Source organism: Lepisma saccharinum, chromosome 1, assembly GCF_977018435.1.
Source record: "Lepisma saccharinum chromosome 1, izLepSacc3.1, whole genome shotgun sequence".
Taxonomy (NCBI): Eukaryota; Metazoa; Arthropoda; class Insecta; order Zygentoma; family Lepismatidae; genus Lepisma; species Lepisma saccharinum.
Window position 1 is genome coordinate 174,779,862 of NC_139229.1, and position 16,744 is coordinate 174,796,605.

General features: G+C 35.9%; 1 protein-coding gene across 1 annotated transcript in view; it reads left to right on the forward strand.

Moving 5' to 3' along the window:
* LOC145987293 (uncharacterized) overlaps positions 1–16,744 on the forward strand; it is an 85,639-nt gene that overhangs the window by 42,623 nt on the left and 26,272 nt on the right. The window contains exons 2-4 of the mRNA XM_083121811.1: positions 1,284–1,414; positions 5,326–5,515; positions 10,642–10,746. Of these exons, the coding sequence (XP_082977937.1) occupies positions 1,284–1,414; positions 5,326–5,515; positions 10,642–10,746 (426 nt within the window). The remainder of the gene's footprint in view (positions 1–1,283; positions 1,415–5,325; positions 5,516–10,641; positions 10,747–16,744) is intronic.

Sequence of the window (16,744 nt, forward strand, 5' to 3'; positions counted from 1 at the left end):
TACACAGTGCGGCAATTTAAAATCGAGACTGATTTTTTTCCCTCTGTAGGTGATGCCACTGTGCAAGCATTCTGTGGTGCGAACAATTGAGGGGTATCTCACAAACAACTGGTGCAGAGCTCGTTGACCTTGAGTGACATTGCCACATGTGGCATTGTTGAGTATGGGAACGCGTCGTGATTTCAACATGGAAGAAAGAGCAAACATCATGATTTGTGCATGCCTGGGTAAAGTAATTCACATGTTGCAGCCAAGTGTATGGGGACAATTGCTTATCCCGTACACATTTGAATGGCACAGGTATTTCACATGAAGGACGGGAGTCAATTGAAGATAACGAGTATCCAGGTGCAGCAAGGACGGTGAGAACACCAGAATTGGTTGAGAAAATGAGGACAATATTCCTAAAGACCAAAATTACACACAGACTCTTACTGCTGTATTTTATCTTGAGGTTATGAAACGTTTGATGCAAAGAATAACACATGTGATGCCCGAGTATCGGGATGGCAGCTGATGTCTGCTTCATGACAATGCCCCAAGTCACAAGGCTGTGATTGAGAAGGACTTTTTGACCCAAAAGGGAATCTGTATATTGTCACATCCTGCCTATTCACCAGATGGCCTCATGTGATTATTTTCTGTTTCCTAAACTAAAATCTGCACTCAAAGGTTCGTACTCTGATGATGTACCGACCATCAAGAGAGCTACGACAAGGATTTTGAACAGCATTACACAAAACAAATTTCAGCAATCCTTCCATGCACTGGTAGGCAGGGTGCAATGTCAATGATGTGTGGATGCAGAAGGGTCCTACTTTGAATGATCCCATGTAAGTAACTTTTTATGAACACATGTTTATTTTTTACAGCACCAGTCTCAATTTCAAATTGCCACACTGTGTAAGTTATATTGGTGATAGTGTGATCAGCACCATGCCCTGGACACCTTTTCCCCTTCCAGATGGGTGAGCACAATAGCCACTTAGTCAATGATATTGATGAAAACATTCCTACCTAGATCATCCTCCTCATGAATCGAACCTGGACCACCTGCCAGCAATCGGACTCTCCACTAACATGATATTGTGGAGTGATACTCAAAAAGTGTGAGAATTTGACCTGTTCCGCTGGAAATAGTGATATTGCAATGCTGAGTTTCACTTCTATAACCATTTAAGGATATAGTTTATTTATGAAATCATTAATACTGTATTTATTTTGTTCCATTATTTTATGATTCATATCACAATTTTTAATTTGTGTTATTTTTTATGTTTCAGAATTGCACAGTTTACCACATCCTCACAGAAGATTGCTCTCAGTTGGAAGATATTTATCCAGCCCTTGACCTTTCGGTTACAGATGCTATTATTCTGCTCAAATATGAAATCAGAGCCTATGCTGCTGAAAGGTAATGCAAAGTATTATAAATGTACAGGCTAGGATACTCAAATGTCAACTGCACGTTATATTTGATTGCCTTGATTATTAAATGTGTAGAAGGTGATTTGAGCCAATTTGTAACCCTTCCTCAATCACTCAACAGTCTGTGTGTGAATCGGAAATGAGTGAAATGTCTTCTGCTGACAGCAAGGACCAAATGGAAACCAAAGAAACATCGCTTACGTACATGCTATTGAAACTTTGCAGTTTATCCTCACTTTATTTCTGTCATGTTAAAGAAACTCGTTTTGCACACTTTTTGTGATATTTGGTGGTGCTCTACACACATGTATGCAATCCTTCATACCTTATTCATGAACAGGGGTCCCAGGTTCAAGTCTTAGCCTGGGATAATTTAGTTTCGTTTTGTTGAGCTAAGAAATGTATTGCCTTAAATTTGTTGCCAATGATTCTTTGGACTGTGTGTTCTTTGAGTGTACCTTCATGATATCATATCACTCATCCTTATTGTTGCGATTAGCCAAAAGTAGAAGAAAAGTGACTTAAAATAACCTAATTCCATCAATCCATGCTTGTTCATGCCCTAGTATTGCTCTGACCCAGGGCTTACAGATATCAACAATGCTGATTCAGTTCCTGCTACATTGTTTAGCAACAGGGTCTCCCCGATGGCTTAGTGGTAACGTCTTCACTTTGTAATCAAGGGTTCCCGGGTTCGATATCCGGTGGAGGCACATAGTGGTTCGGATCCCACTTTAAACTGTAGGTCCAGTCCCAATTAGCCTATCTATGCATAAAGTGGACATAAAACACAAAATCGATAGAACGTTGTTTGGCAAGCATGAGAAGAACAACAGCTTAGTCCAGATGCAGTTAGCAGATACCAAACACACATATCCAGAGACATTGTATGTTTTTATTTACTTTATGGTACTAATTAAATTAATCATTAGAAAGGGGGCAGATACAGTACTCCTGTTTGTTCCTTTCATAGTGATCAATTTATTTAATAAAGTAAGTAAATTCCTGTTTGTGGAATAAATGACATGGTAGTGTAATAAATACATGTATTTTTTCACAAGTCACTATGTGGATTGTGGCAGGGTTTACCAAAATTAATAGAACCATTACAAGTATGTCTCGTGGAAAATGTTAGTAATTTGCTTGCGTGCATTTTTTGAAGTAAATGAAGTAAGAAACAATGCATACATTTAAGAACAGTTTATCAGTAAAAGTAATTAACTCTCTAGCCTTCTTAGACCCGGAGGTTTATGGCTGCAGCAACACAAGGCTTCCATCTGTCCCTATCCTGGGCAAGATCAATACAATATTTTTCATCCTTACCAATTTCCTTTAGGTCCATCTCATCGTTATCCCTCCATCTTTGTCGTGGCCTTCCTACAGGTCTCTTACCATCAAGTTTCCCAACAAGAATTCTGTAAACTCTTCTTTCCTCTCCGATTCGTGCCACATAGCCTGTCCACATAAGTCTTCTTGATTTAATTATTTGAATAATATCTGGACAGGAATATATATTGTGCAATTCTACATTATGTAAACTCCACTCACCTGTCTCCTCATCCCTTTTAGGTCCAAATATTTTCGTAAAATTATTTTCCTGTAGTTTACGGTTATTACAAGCATAAGAAAACAGTTTTTCTTTGTGACGTTTCAGGAGAACACACGCTCCTTTCATCAGACATTTATTTTCATTTTGACTAAAGATACAGTTATAACAATGGTTAGTAATTTTTAAACAAAAAGAATCTGTTATATAATGGATGTTGTCAATGTTACATTGTTGTAATATAGCAACTTAACTGTGCAAAAAAACAAAAAAAAACCAGTCTGTTTTATTTTTATTTAAATTATGAATCCAAAATATCATCAGGCAATTCAAATTCATCATTGTTTTCACAAAGTCTCTTGATGTTTTCTGTTACATTAAATTTTAAAGATGGTGGCTTACTCCATTTGTGAAAAAGAAAACTCCATACTGGATCTATGTTACCATTTTCATTATTTAATTTATTCCAGTGTTCTTCTGCAATGAACGAAGCTTCCCAGACATTCAACTCTGTGTTTCCCGTTAATCTTTTTAAAACCCTTCTCTTTTTAATCAAATGCTTCTCTTCGATGATATGAGTTGACAAACCTGTTCTTGGGTTTAGATTTATAATGTCCAAATCGTGTTCGTGCCATCTTATTGCCATTTTCCTTGCTGTTTGTCCCACATAATCTTTTGAACATGAACAACTTATATTATATATTCCTGTGGTTTCCACATCTGGTAGAGAGTTTCTCATTTTGAATTCATTAAATGTACATTCCAAACTTCTTGGTGATTTAAAACAATTTTGAAATTAAAACTTCTAAAAATTTTTGCAATTTTATGTGAGAATCCCTTGTGGAATGGAATGCACACAAATTTCTTTTCAACAGATTTTTCTGATTTGGCATGGATATATTTTTCCCCCGCTAATTTTTTCCTATGGACATTCGCGTATAACAATGGATAACATATTTTTAAATTTTTTCCTGAGAGCACAAAGACTATGTTCTAATGATGAGGATATCAAAAATGAAGAAGAAAGGCTCTTTAATATAGCAAAAGAAAATGGTTTTCACACTAACAGAATAAACCAAATCAAAAAACAAGTTGCAAGAAAACTAAAGGAAAAGAGAAATACAGACAAAGATGAAAAATCTGTTGAAAAGAAATTTGTGTGCATTCCATTCCACAAGGGATTCTCACATAAAATTGCAAAAATTTTTAGAAGTTTTAATTTCAAAATTGTTTTTAAATCACCAAGAAGTTTGGAATGTACATTTAATGAATTCAAAATGAGAAACTCTCTACCAGATGTGGAAACCACAGGAATATATAATATAAGTTGTTCATGTTCAAAAGATTATGTGGGACAAACAGCAAGGAAAATGGCAATAAGATGGCACGAACACGATTTGGACATTATAAATCTAAACCCAAGAACAGGTTTGTCAACTCATATCATCGAAGAGAAGCATTTGATTAAAAAGAGAAGGGTTTTAAAAAGATTAACGGGAAACACAGAGTTGAATGTCTGGGAAGCTTCGTTCATTGCAGAAGAACACTGGAATAAATTAAATAATGAAAATGGTAACATAGATCCAGTATGGAGTTTTCTTTTTCACAAATGGAGTAAGCCACCATCTTTAAAATTTAATGTAACAGAAAACATCAAGAGACTTTGTGAAAACAATGATGAATTTGAATTGCCTGATGATATTTTGGATTCATAATTTAAATAAAAATAAAACAGACTGTTGTTTTTTTTTTTTTGTTTTTTTTTTTCCACAGTTAAGTTGCTATATTACAACAATGTAACATTGACAACATCCATTATATAACAGATTCTTTTTGTTTAAAAATTACTAACCATTGTTATAACTGTATCTTTAGTCAAAATGAAAATAAATGTCTGATGAAAGGAGCGTGTGTTCTCCTGAAACGTCACAAAGAAAAACTGTTTTCTTATGCTTGTAATAACCGTAAACTACAGGAAAATAATTCTATAATGCAAGCAATGCGTACATACAAGAAAAACTATTTTCGTAAAGATTTTATTTTCGAATACTCCTCTTAATTAATTTATGTTAGTCTTTTAATGTAAGGGACCAATAAAAGTACTAAATTAACATTTTTATTTTGGATTTAAAGGACAAACGCACAATATCCCACATACTTTAATAATATTCACCTTGACTCACTGTTTTAATTTCTGAAATATGCCACATACTTTATGGAAGGCAATATTTAATAAAAATATTTGATTTTGATGAAGATTTTTTTCATGTTGTTTTATATGTGTCAATTAAAGCCACTTCAATGGATTGAGATGCATGTTTTACTTGGTATTTTATTTGAATTACTTTCAGTGTTGAGATGTATGATGCCATACTGGCTGCAGGAAATGTTCTACAGTATGAAGCTGTAAAGGTAGTTGAGAGAGTGGAAGGAATGGTGAATATTGTTTCTGTGCTCTGGGACAAAGAAGAGAATATAGCAGATATGGGGGCCATCAAATTGTGCAAGAAGATTATTTCACTGCTGAAGGATGAAGAAAAGGTATGTGTATGTGTGTGTTCTGAATTTTAGTAAAACCACGCTGCAAATAAATGTTGTAAAGGCTTGTCACTTTACATAAAAGTAAAATTTGTTCAAAGTGGTTAAACAAACAAGTAAGTGTACAATTAGAATTTCATTTTGTGAGGGTGCATGTATTTACCTCATTAACCCATTACATTCCATGTATTGTTATAATTAAGAGCAGATTTATATGCACTAAAAAGGCCAAAATGTGCATTAAAAACTGGCAAAATATGCACTATAAATTTTAAAAATGTGTATTACAATCTATATATGCTTTATGACTTCCCAGGGGGCATGCCACTGACCACATAATTCCAACATTTGAAGCTATTCCAGCCTATAGACCCATATTTCCAGCATAGTTGGCTAATATGGTTAGTGAAAAATATTACATTTCTGCCTATTTATACTGATATAGACTATTTAGAAAGCAGAAAATGATGAGTAATTGCTGGAACTTATTTTCGTTTTTTGTCCCAAATAACAGGATAATTATGCACTAGTTTTTAACATCTAAACAATGGTAAAAATACCCTCCATTACATGCAAAATTTTGTAAATGAAATTAAGAGAGTTGCACAGATAGCCACAACAACTGCTCTTACGCAGTCAAAAAAGTTGATTGAACTATACTGTTGCATAAAATCTACAAAACCCCAAAATCCTGGCGAAAAGCAAAAGGACTAGTTTCCTACTGTAATCTTATATATAGAGAATACACAGACAAAAGTGGTAAAAATCAAAATTAAGAGAAGGAAAGCCTATTAGATACCATTGTGGATAAAATTAACAGAAATTCAATGAACTAGTCAAAGGACTCCTTTGAAAACAGTGTGCTTACGGTATGGAATAAGGGACCCATGCTGTTCGCAGTGGAACCATGAAAGGTGTGTGTTAGTGCGGGAAAGCATCCATAAAGATCAATTATCATTTGTAAGCATGGTTCCTTGTACATTACAATAGTAGTGTACTGGGTGGGAAATAACCTTTTGCTAGGGGTCCACAGTAAAAAGTAACAACAATTAAGAAATTATGGTAATACCAATTGTTTACTATGACAATTGTGGTTACAAAAACAAAATTAAATGTTAGTATGTCCGCCGTTTGCTTCTCTCACAGCATGAAGACGATAAGGGTAGGAGCTCAGAAGATTCGCAAACAAGCCCGTATTCCATTCCATGTCATGGAGGACTTGTTCCAGATGTGCAAGGAGTGTTGGCCGGGAATAGCAATCATCGTACCCTTTCTTCCAATTGTCAGTTATTCAATGTTCACTTCGATGCAGTTTCTTTGCGACCCATTTGCACTTTGTGAATGCTCCTCCATCTTCCATTGCTTCTCGAAACGCATTGGCTCTTATCCGATCGACAACTCGCTGCTCCTCACTGTCACACAATAGATTCGCCATCTTGGAATTTATTCCTGAAACACAGAAAAAAAACCTAACACCACACTTCAAATGACTCCATGTTAACAGAGTTTTCCTGCGGACCCCTAGCAAAAGGTTATTTCCCACCCTGTATGTAAATTTTCGTGTAAACCATAAGAAATTATTCTTGATACCTAAGATGTTACACCGAAGAGACAAGTGACATGTGTTGCTTGAAGATTTCATCATTCGATCGCAGGCTTGTGCAGTCTGTCATGGCACTACGGTGTGAAACGTTGATGCTAATTTTCTCGTTCTCAAGGGTCATGTGTTGCTTCGATCTAAAATCTCCTAATACTTAAATGCTCTTAGTAGACTTGACAGTAAGTAACTGTGGCATCAATGGTAACCACATCATCGTGTCTATTCACTGGTAAAGTAATTTTCTCTTCATCTTTCAGTATTTCAAATTTCTAAATATAATCCGTCCACAGCAAGCATGAAGTGGATGTAAACAGAAGCACATAGTCTATCCATTGATTATTTCCAGTGGTAGCTGTTTCAAACATAAGAATTTAGAGTATTTGACAAAGGAATGTAATTTGCCTAAACAGGGAGGGGGGGGGGGGCTATTTTATGTAACCTACCAAAAAATTGAACCTTCTTCAGAATTTTGGATTCAATTCAGAACTTCGCAAGTCACTTTTTTTTTGTGTACTTTTACTTCATTCTTACAGTGATGGAAAAATAGCACACTCTGTAATACCGTATTTACTCACGTATAATGCACACTTTTCCCAAAGTTTTTGCCCCGAAAAAGTGTGGTGCGTATTATGCACGAAATAATGTTTACGGAACCCATCATGTTATATATCGTTGTAAAGCTTGAATTCAGCAGTTTCTGAATATGGTAACAGTATTCCATTCAAGATCAAGATAGCGACACTTATTTGCAATGCAGTTGAAATAAGCTCATTACAAAATGAAGGAACATTCTGATTTTTATGGTACTTTGTATGGAAAAAAATATAAGGAAAAAGAAAATAATTAAAGTATATTACTGGCCAAATTATATGACATATATGGAGTGTGTAAATGCCTTAATGGAAGAAATCTTATTCTGCTAACTGCTAGTTTGACAGTCCTGAATGTGCCTCATATAAATGTTTTGTTAGTCATAGAAAAAGTATATATTTTGAAGTTTTAAAGAGAAAATTAGCAAAACTACTTATAAATGTTTAAAGGCCTTGTGCCACAATTTTTCACTTTGTAATGTAATGTTCTCCTCTTGGTCCACATAGCAACAGGTGACTCATTGAATAGGAATGATGTCATTCACTGTTGATTGGCATAGCAACAGCTTTACGACCTACAACTAAGAATGCCATTTCTTGAACCTGGATTGTACTGTGCATTATATACGAGATATTATTGTTTGTCACTTTTCCCTATCAAAAACCAGGGTGCTCATTATACACGCACCTGCATTGTACACTCGTATATACGGTATTTTAAATATTTCCATGTCGGAAGGAGAGGTTGCAGTAAATTCTTTGGAAACATAAGCATGTATCCCCTAAGGGATGAACAGTTGCAACCAGAAAGAAAAATGACATATTTATCCCCCCAAACAAGTTCCACTCATACGTAAGCACCAGTGGTGAAGTGTGACATTTTTACACGTAGTCATCGCAATACTTGTCAAACCTCAGGGTCGATCTTTCAACCAAGGTCATTGACTATTCAATGTAATAGCCCAGGCATGTCCAACATGTCGATCGCGGTTTTTTTTTTTTTTTTTTTTTTTTTTTTTGTCGATCGCAGTTATCTATTGTAATTATACGAATGTACGTTATTTGAATTCGACTTCTATAATGTATAATGGCTGAGTAGGTACAAATTTTTGCACAGATTAACGATTAATAGTAGCTCACTGCCTGTTGTGACAGTAAAAAGTAGATCACTACTTGATTGAAGTTGGACATGCCTGTAATAGCTGACTGCAGTACCATATTCCTTAGGACGACAAATTATGCTATCCCATACGATGAGAATTATGAAATCTATTAATTTGTATTCTTTCTGTAAACAAATTGACATGTACGAATGACAAAGTAAACATAAAGGCTACAGCACATCATGTTATTGTATTTTATTTTCTTGTTGATATTGCTTTTCTGAATTGTCAGTCAGTTCATAAGTGTTAATAATTTTAATAATACTGCTAATAACACTAAAAATTAAATTGAGGAACACGAAAAAGCAACAATTCTCAATTTCTTCACCCTTCTCTTCGTGGTTGAAACTGAAATGTAAACACACCTCAATTGTCGTGTTTAAAGGTGAGTGCCAATTGTTGCAAGAAAGAGAAATAGGTACATCATTGAGTCTTTCACATGGAGCTTACTTGATACTTTGAAATCGCAAGTCACGTTAAGTCAAGCTTCTATGTTTGGTTTGATAATGAAAAACAATATCACTCATTGCTCACTATGTATTTTTCCTCTTAAAAACAAGAACGTTGTATGCTTCACAATGCTGGAAAAGAAGTTTAATTTTGATCATGCCAGAGAAACCCTGCCGTGGTTGTAAACATAGTTAGCTGCAAAAAAGGCTTCAAGGGCGGGGGAAAGTCTCTCGTCTTTCTTGTTGTAGGGTGTCATCCGAGAACAGCTGAATGCTACCAAACGTATAGTAGGGGAGATTCGCACAATTCTGCGTGAACCTGGGCCATGTAACACCATTGCACTCAATAGGAATCTTGGCAGGATAGTTCTGCACAGGGGGTAGTATTGGGCTATTGTTTCAATGTGCTAAAAATTAGCAATACTCTTGTGTATTTCTAGCTGTTTCATGCTGTCGCTTGGCTTATTTCGCACAAATATACGAATATCCTAACTCCTTCTCTGTGCAATTAATTATTTTTCCTTGTTATCGCCGCATCTCTGTATGATTGGATGTCTTATCTCTGATAAGCACTCGCACAGATTTACAAACATAACATATCGACAGCTATTTATAGCACCCATAACTGTAACTCATTTCTTTTTGATGTGGATGATTGGTGGGAGGGTGGTTTTCTTTATCTTTGCAACAACTGTGGTTTATAGTTACTAGATGTCCTTGACACAAAGGATAACAAAATGGAAGAAGCACACTCGAAATAAACGATTGCTAGAGGCACATAATTTTGGTAAATAAAAAAGCAGAATTTCGGCACAAAAACAGTCAATTTCGGGTTCAAAAGTGGATAATAAAATAAAATTTTGGTGTTATAGCGGTGAGAAATCGGATCAAAAGCGGTATATAAAATAATATTTTGGTTTTAAAATTGTGAATATAATCCTAAATTTGATTTAAAAACTACACTTACTACACAAAATTAACATTTCACTTCTAATAGCACATTTCTGTGGTTATCAGAATATTAAGTTTACTTCTGTGTAAAGTAGTCCATTTTTGCTTCTCCAATATTAACAACAGAATTAATCAATTTTCCGTGAATTGCATAACTCACAGGATAATTCAGACCCGGGAAGGTGTGTCTAAACCCTGCCTGGACATGGGTGTTCATCAATTTCATCCTATCATCACTCATTCCCATCTACCCGATTAGCCAAAAGTGGCATAAAGCGAAGTAAAATAAACCAAATCTGTCAAATAATATTATGCTATCTTTTGATTGGTTGTTTTCTGTAAATCATAAATGTAATTCATACCTGTTGTTTTCAAGGCAAAGTCCAAAACCAATAATCAGCAGCAACTGATGTGCTACCTTGGCATGGCATATTACTGGTTGTTCTTCTCAGAGTTGCAGTTAGAAAAGAAGAAACTGAAGGTAAAGTGTAATTTGTACTTTTATCATGATTTTAAATTATTTTTGGCATTATTGTAAAAAAAAAATATTGCCTTAAATGACATTCAACTTGCCACGACATCTTGTTGTTACCTTATCACCAGCTGAATACTGTGTTGTATATCCACTTTTTGTCGGAAATGAATTTACATTATTGTGTTCCGTACATGTTAGTGCATCATGTTCCAAAGCAATGAATCTGAGTGGCAAGTGAGGTGAATTTTCAACATTAATAAAATGTTTCAGCAAATCTTGTAGTGTTTTTAAGATCCATATACTAAATCCAACTTTAATCAGCTCTCCTGAAGAGTTAGTGCAGAATGTCATACGACAAAACAGTATTCAGCCGGCGATATGTTAGTATTTTCCATTAGATGTTACTACTTTTCTCTTTTTTTTAATGATGAGAGTTCCACATGATGTAAAGAGATCCAATTGTGAGAACTTAGGCTTGAGCAGGACTTGAACATGGTTATTTCCAAATTCATTTTGAAGTTACTTTTTGTGCTTAATTTTCATTCTGGTTTTACATTTCTTTCTATCTCGTTACTTCAGAGTTCTCCGTGACCTATAAATCCTGTAAATGACAGGGAATGTTAAATAGGATTGTTGAACTTGCAATGAATATGAATTATTCAAGTGTTTGTAAGCCCCCAATTGGATGCAACAAGCATTTATATGTAACAAGGTAATACTTTTAAATATGGTGTTTCTTGGAATTGGCCTCATGCCTGTCATGTTTTACTAAAAAAAAGTTGTAAACAGCATAAATGTAAGGAAAATGTTGCAAGATGATATGAATGGCTTATTGCAGAAAGGGACCTGAGTCACTTTTGCACAATTCTGAGAAAAACAATGAAAAATCGTATAATATTAATAGTGTAAGAAAGAAATGTGCCGTTGTTGGCTCAAATATTCAACATAATGAATAGTTAATTTTGCAACCCTCAATGCACCCCCCTGCAGTATGCTGCTAGACACAGTGGAGATGAAAAAATTAACTCCGATACCTCAAAAATGTGACTCAGGTCCCTTTCTGCAATAAGCCATTCATATGTAAATTTAGTTCAGAATGCTTAGAAAAGTCAGAGAGTTTGTTTTGTCAAATGCAAAACTGGCAGTTGATAAGATTGCATGTTGTGTTTCTAATGTCAGGCCTCGGGCCTCCCCGATGGCGCAGTGGTAGCATCGTTGCCTTGTAATCAAGGGGTCCCGGGTTCGATACCTGGTGGAGACACATAGTGGTTCGGATCCCACTTTAAACTGTAGGTCCAGTCCCGATTATCCTTACTGTGTTACTGTATGCTGTGTATGTACAATTTAAGTGAGAAGCCAGTGGCTTTTGAGCATGTGTGTGCACAGCAAATTTCTTTGTTCGACACATGTTTTGAGTGTTAGTTTCATGAGAGACATGTAAAGAACATCACTTATACTGCCAATGATCTTTGGAAAGGACTTTCTTAACAGCTGAGGCATGGTTCTACCTGAGTGGATACTTTACTTTCCAGAGCACTAAAATGTGAACAAATGAAATTCTACGTACCTTGCCTGTCATTAAAAAAGTAGTTGGGTGTGTCACATCGTAAGTGATTGTTGGATCCAGGGTGGATAAAGATCATGATAATCCGTCTTTTTTGGATCCCATATTTTTCAGAAATAATCCCAGCAACATTGAAACAAAATATATGGCACATGTGGTTATGTGATTGCAAGAAAGTGGGAGCCATTTTCAGTATTTTCTGTGAACTAGAACTTAAAATAGATAATGGTTTGCTATTGTGCCTTTGTATTGCAGAATTTCTGAAACTTGTTTCTAAATAATTTTTGTATACTTAAAGGTATATGTAATAAATATATGTACATGCCTGTTAAGTTTGTGTGTTTAATAAAATATAACCAGTAGATTCACAGACTTCAAGTCTGGAGACTTCTGACCATCCTATAGTTCGCTTAGAGTCACGTCGTGCTCAATTTCGGTGTTGTTTGGAACAATCCGTCACAACCCATTATTTATTTTGTTGGAAGTACGTGCTTTTGTTGCCTGGCTATCTCCCTGTAAAACAAATAAACAACACACCTCCTCCACAAGGAATATACGTAATATATATATTAAGTAGTTTTTTTTTTAACCACGGGTGGCATCGGTGCTGTAGGGAGAAAAACCAAATGGACCTAACAATTAAATTGGGCACAAGTGAAAACTACTAATCCCAGTTTTACCTTTTATGGTGTTAAATAATGCATCGCTCCAAGATCTTGCATATACCGCCAGCTGGTCGGGAGTTTTATAGCGGGCTCGTCTAGTCCCCCTCCCGACGAACTGACATGTATATGAGCAACTCAAAAAATACGACTCCCCTTTTTATGACCCTTTGCCAAAAGAAAATATAATAAATCTACTACAGAACAAATTATGTTGAAAGAGGGGTGGACTTATCTTAAAAAGCGCCCAGCGCTTTGCGTAATTTCATGAAAAGTGAAGTTAGATAATTTCTCAACAAATACCATTTATTTTTGCTTAACAAGTGGCACAGTTATTTGATTGCTTACAACAGTATTAACAATGTATTTTCATTTAAAACTCGATTCTCTCCAGAAAAGAACAGTTACTAAATACCCCTCCCTTTTCTTAACAGATTTTCTCAAACAGGATACAATGACGATCCACGTCATAAATTCCTTTTTTGATTCCCACTATCATTTGCATCACTTCTTTTTTACTACATTTTAGTTTGGAGGAATTAGACCCGAGGAATGAGAAATTATTAATAAAAAAATGAAGTTAGAAATATTCGCCAAAAAAAAATCTTTTACGTAAAAAAAAAAAATGAAAGATTAAAAAAAAAAATGTCTATTAAAGTAACTCGATAACTAAAACATTCTTGTAATAATACTTAACTCCGTCTTTGCAAGGATTCCACGTGCTAGCCAAAGCTCTCAGGTGTATCGAAAGATAATAGCTGAGTCACGCCACTTTGACCCAGCCTGCCATCACGTCGTGGAACACCGTTGCTGGAGTACCTGTTATCGGAATCGGCCCGGAGAGAACACTTGGTTCGCTCAACAAGGAAAACTTGAACTCTGAGAAGCTCGCTAGGTGGCAGTCTAGTCGCCGCCATGCGAGTTTCTTTGAAAACAAACGAAGTTTCTTCGCGAACTAACAATCTCGCGCATCGGTCTAATTCCTCTATACAGGGTGGGCCGAAGAATGTGGCGAAACGGGATATACAAGTCCCGATTCACCACAACCTCCCCCACCTTCGAAAAAGCAAAACTCAGGCACCAAATAGCAAACAATACACTTGTACCAAAGCCAAAAAAGGCGTATAAACCCCATAGCCATATAGCATATATCTTCAAAAAACTATTTTCGTTTGATTTTGTTTTTTGCAATTTTTTTGTTTTTTTTTCCAATATTTTGTGATATCCCGATTAGCCCAATTAAAAAATAATATGAAACAAGATACAATAAATAATGGAATATATATCCAATAAATATGAAAATAGGCATAAGTGGAACCATTAATATAAAGTAGTTGAGACGAAAAAATACCAAGGCAAAAATATAACTAATGAGCACAATAATATGTCAATAAATATGATGAATACAAATGAAGCAAGGGCCTTGCAAACACATAATGATGCTGAAAACTGACACTTGGACAAAACATGATGATAATAATAAAGATTACATGCATAATATATAGTCTGATTAAAATGTCGTCCTGGAGCAATAACAAAAGGAAAAAACTCCAAGGGAAAACAACAAATTGTGGCCAAATATCTAAGTTCACACACATATATGGATATATATTTAAATCATCAAAATAGCACGATCCACCTGAAAAGGAAAATAAGTGTCCAGTGCACCGTAAAGTTTCTGCATGAATGACATCCCAGAACTATCCAGCGGTGACCACCAAAACACACCCACAGGGTCGGCATTCAAGTCCCAAAATTTTAACATCACAATGAATCCATCGAAGGATGAAGAAATATCAGTCGATCTGCTTTTCCATCATCTTCGCGCATCCCGCAGCAAAGGTAAATAAATATGGAGGTCCAGCGTCATCTTGCGAACAAAACAACGTAGAACAACGCTCAGACGAAGAACATGAAGGGTGTTGGAAATCCAGTCAAGCTTCGACCAAACCATGTCGAAGGAAACAAGACAATAATACACTTTCCAAAACACCATACTGAAGATCGCAACGACGAAGATGCGAAGATTCTTCACACAAGAACCAGGGCAAAAAAATTTGTATAAGTAGCACTGCCCAAAAAACAGAGGATAAGGTGGAATCACCACCACGATTGAAGCACTAAATATTCACTTGTGTGACTCCAAGGAGAATACGAGCCAAAATTCACATATAAAAACCACAGGCGTTCCTCCAGACATACCTGAATTCCCAAAAAAGTCATCGGGTTGGTGCAATCCATGAACACCAAAATACAGTTGCAGTCGGAGATCCAAAAATCCAGTCCAGAACCAAACATGCAATATCCATGCAGTATAGCAGGAAGCAGGGGCGTACAGATGTACTGAAGAAAAATCCATAACAGCGACGAGAAGCAGGGGAAAATAGAAGGCGGAGCGTAACATGCAGAATCTAGTGGCACTGGTCACTAACAACCTGGTTGGTAAGCCACATCAACAAATCAAATTCTCCAGGAAATGTACATGCAAAAAATAAAATAACCAAAATTACTAAATAGAAAAGGGAAGAAGAGAAAAGATATAGAACAGAGAGAGAAAAATATACACTCTGGAAAAAGGGTAGAAATGACAAGATTCTACAGAGCAAGACATACAAGTTAAACAAAACTGCTCTTATCGTCGAACATTTTGGGGGGTTTCATTAGGCATACGAACTCTACAAGTAGCCTGTACATGTCCCCATTTTGAACAGCGACGGCATTGAACATTACGCCTAGACATACCACTTACATTATAATTACCACCTCGAAAATTGGTGCCTGATCCCAATTGATTATTTGAAGTCGTCGCCATTAACCTATGTGTATTTGAATTCATTGTCCTTTCATCCGACGGCGGAGCGCTATAAAATTTTCGCTCCATGGGAGAAATGTCCCGTGCCAATTTGAGCAATTCAGCTAAATTCTTTGGCTTAGTTTGAAACAAGAGAAAACCCCGTGTATTCGGGTGTAAATTTTGAAAAATTTCATCAATCAAAAGTGTTTCTTCCCAGACCAAATTTAAGGCATTGGCACAATCAATGACCGAAGAAACGTAAGTAGATAGTGATTCTGTAGCGTGTTGTACTCTGCAAACATGAGAATTAATAAGTAAAGCTACAGTGTTTGATGGAACCAGGGTTGACCATATGTGACATTTTAGGGCAAACCAAGAGGCGGAGGCGGCAAGTGCCTCACGCCAAAGCGTCTTCAAAAGTCCCGTAGTTTTCCTAATAACATTACGGAGAACAAGTTGGTCAGGATATATATTAAAACTAAAAAGTAATTGCAAACGTAAGACAAAGTCAAACAAAAAATCAACGTTTTCCCCATCACATAAAGGCAATTCATCAATTTCCGCATCAAGGTTACGTAAGGTTACTTTATCTGATGAAGAAGAAGGTTGAGAAACAGATTGCTCCGTTTTGCCGTTCGTTGTAGATTCTCCCCCGCTTTCGGGGCTAACAAACAAGACCTTAGGTACCTTGACATAATCCACCCGCTTGGGTGTAGTGGACGGGTCCAATTGGACATTGCCTCGAAGCTGTGACATAATAAAAAAAGGCACAGAAAGTCACATTTGAAGGAAATAATGGGAATCGGAACTGAAATTTAAACAATTTAAAACCATGAAAAAAATTATATTAATACTCAAGATAGTGGGTGTAAGAAAATTCTGCAACTCGGCAAGGCAATAAATTAAGTTAGCAACAAATCACAAATAAATTCAATTCCCCAAAAAAATTTCACTGCAAACGTGTTTAACAGAACTAAACGCAGT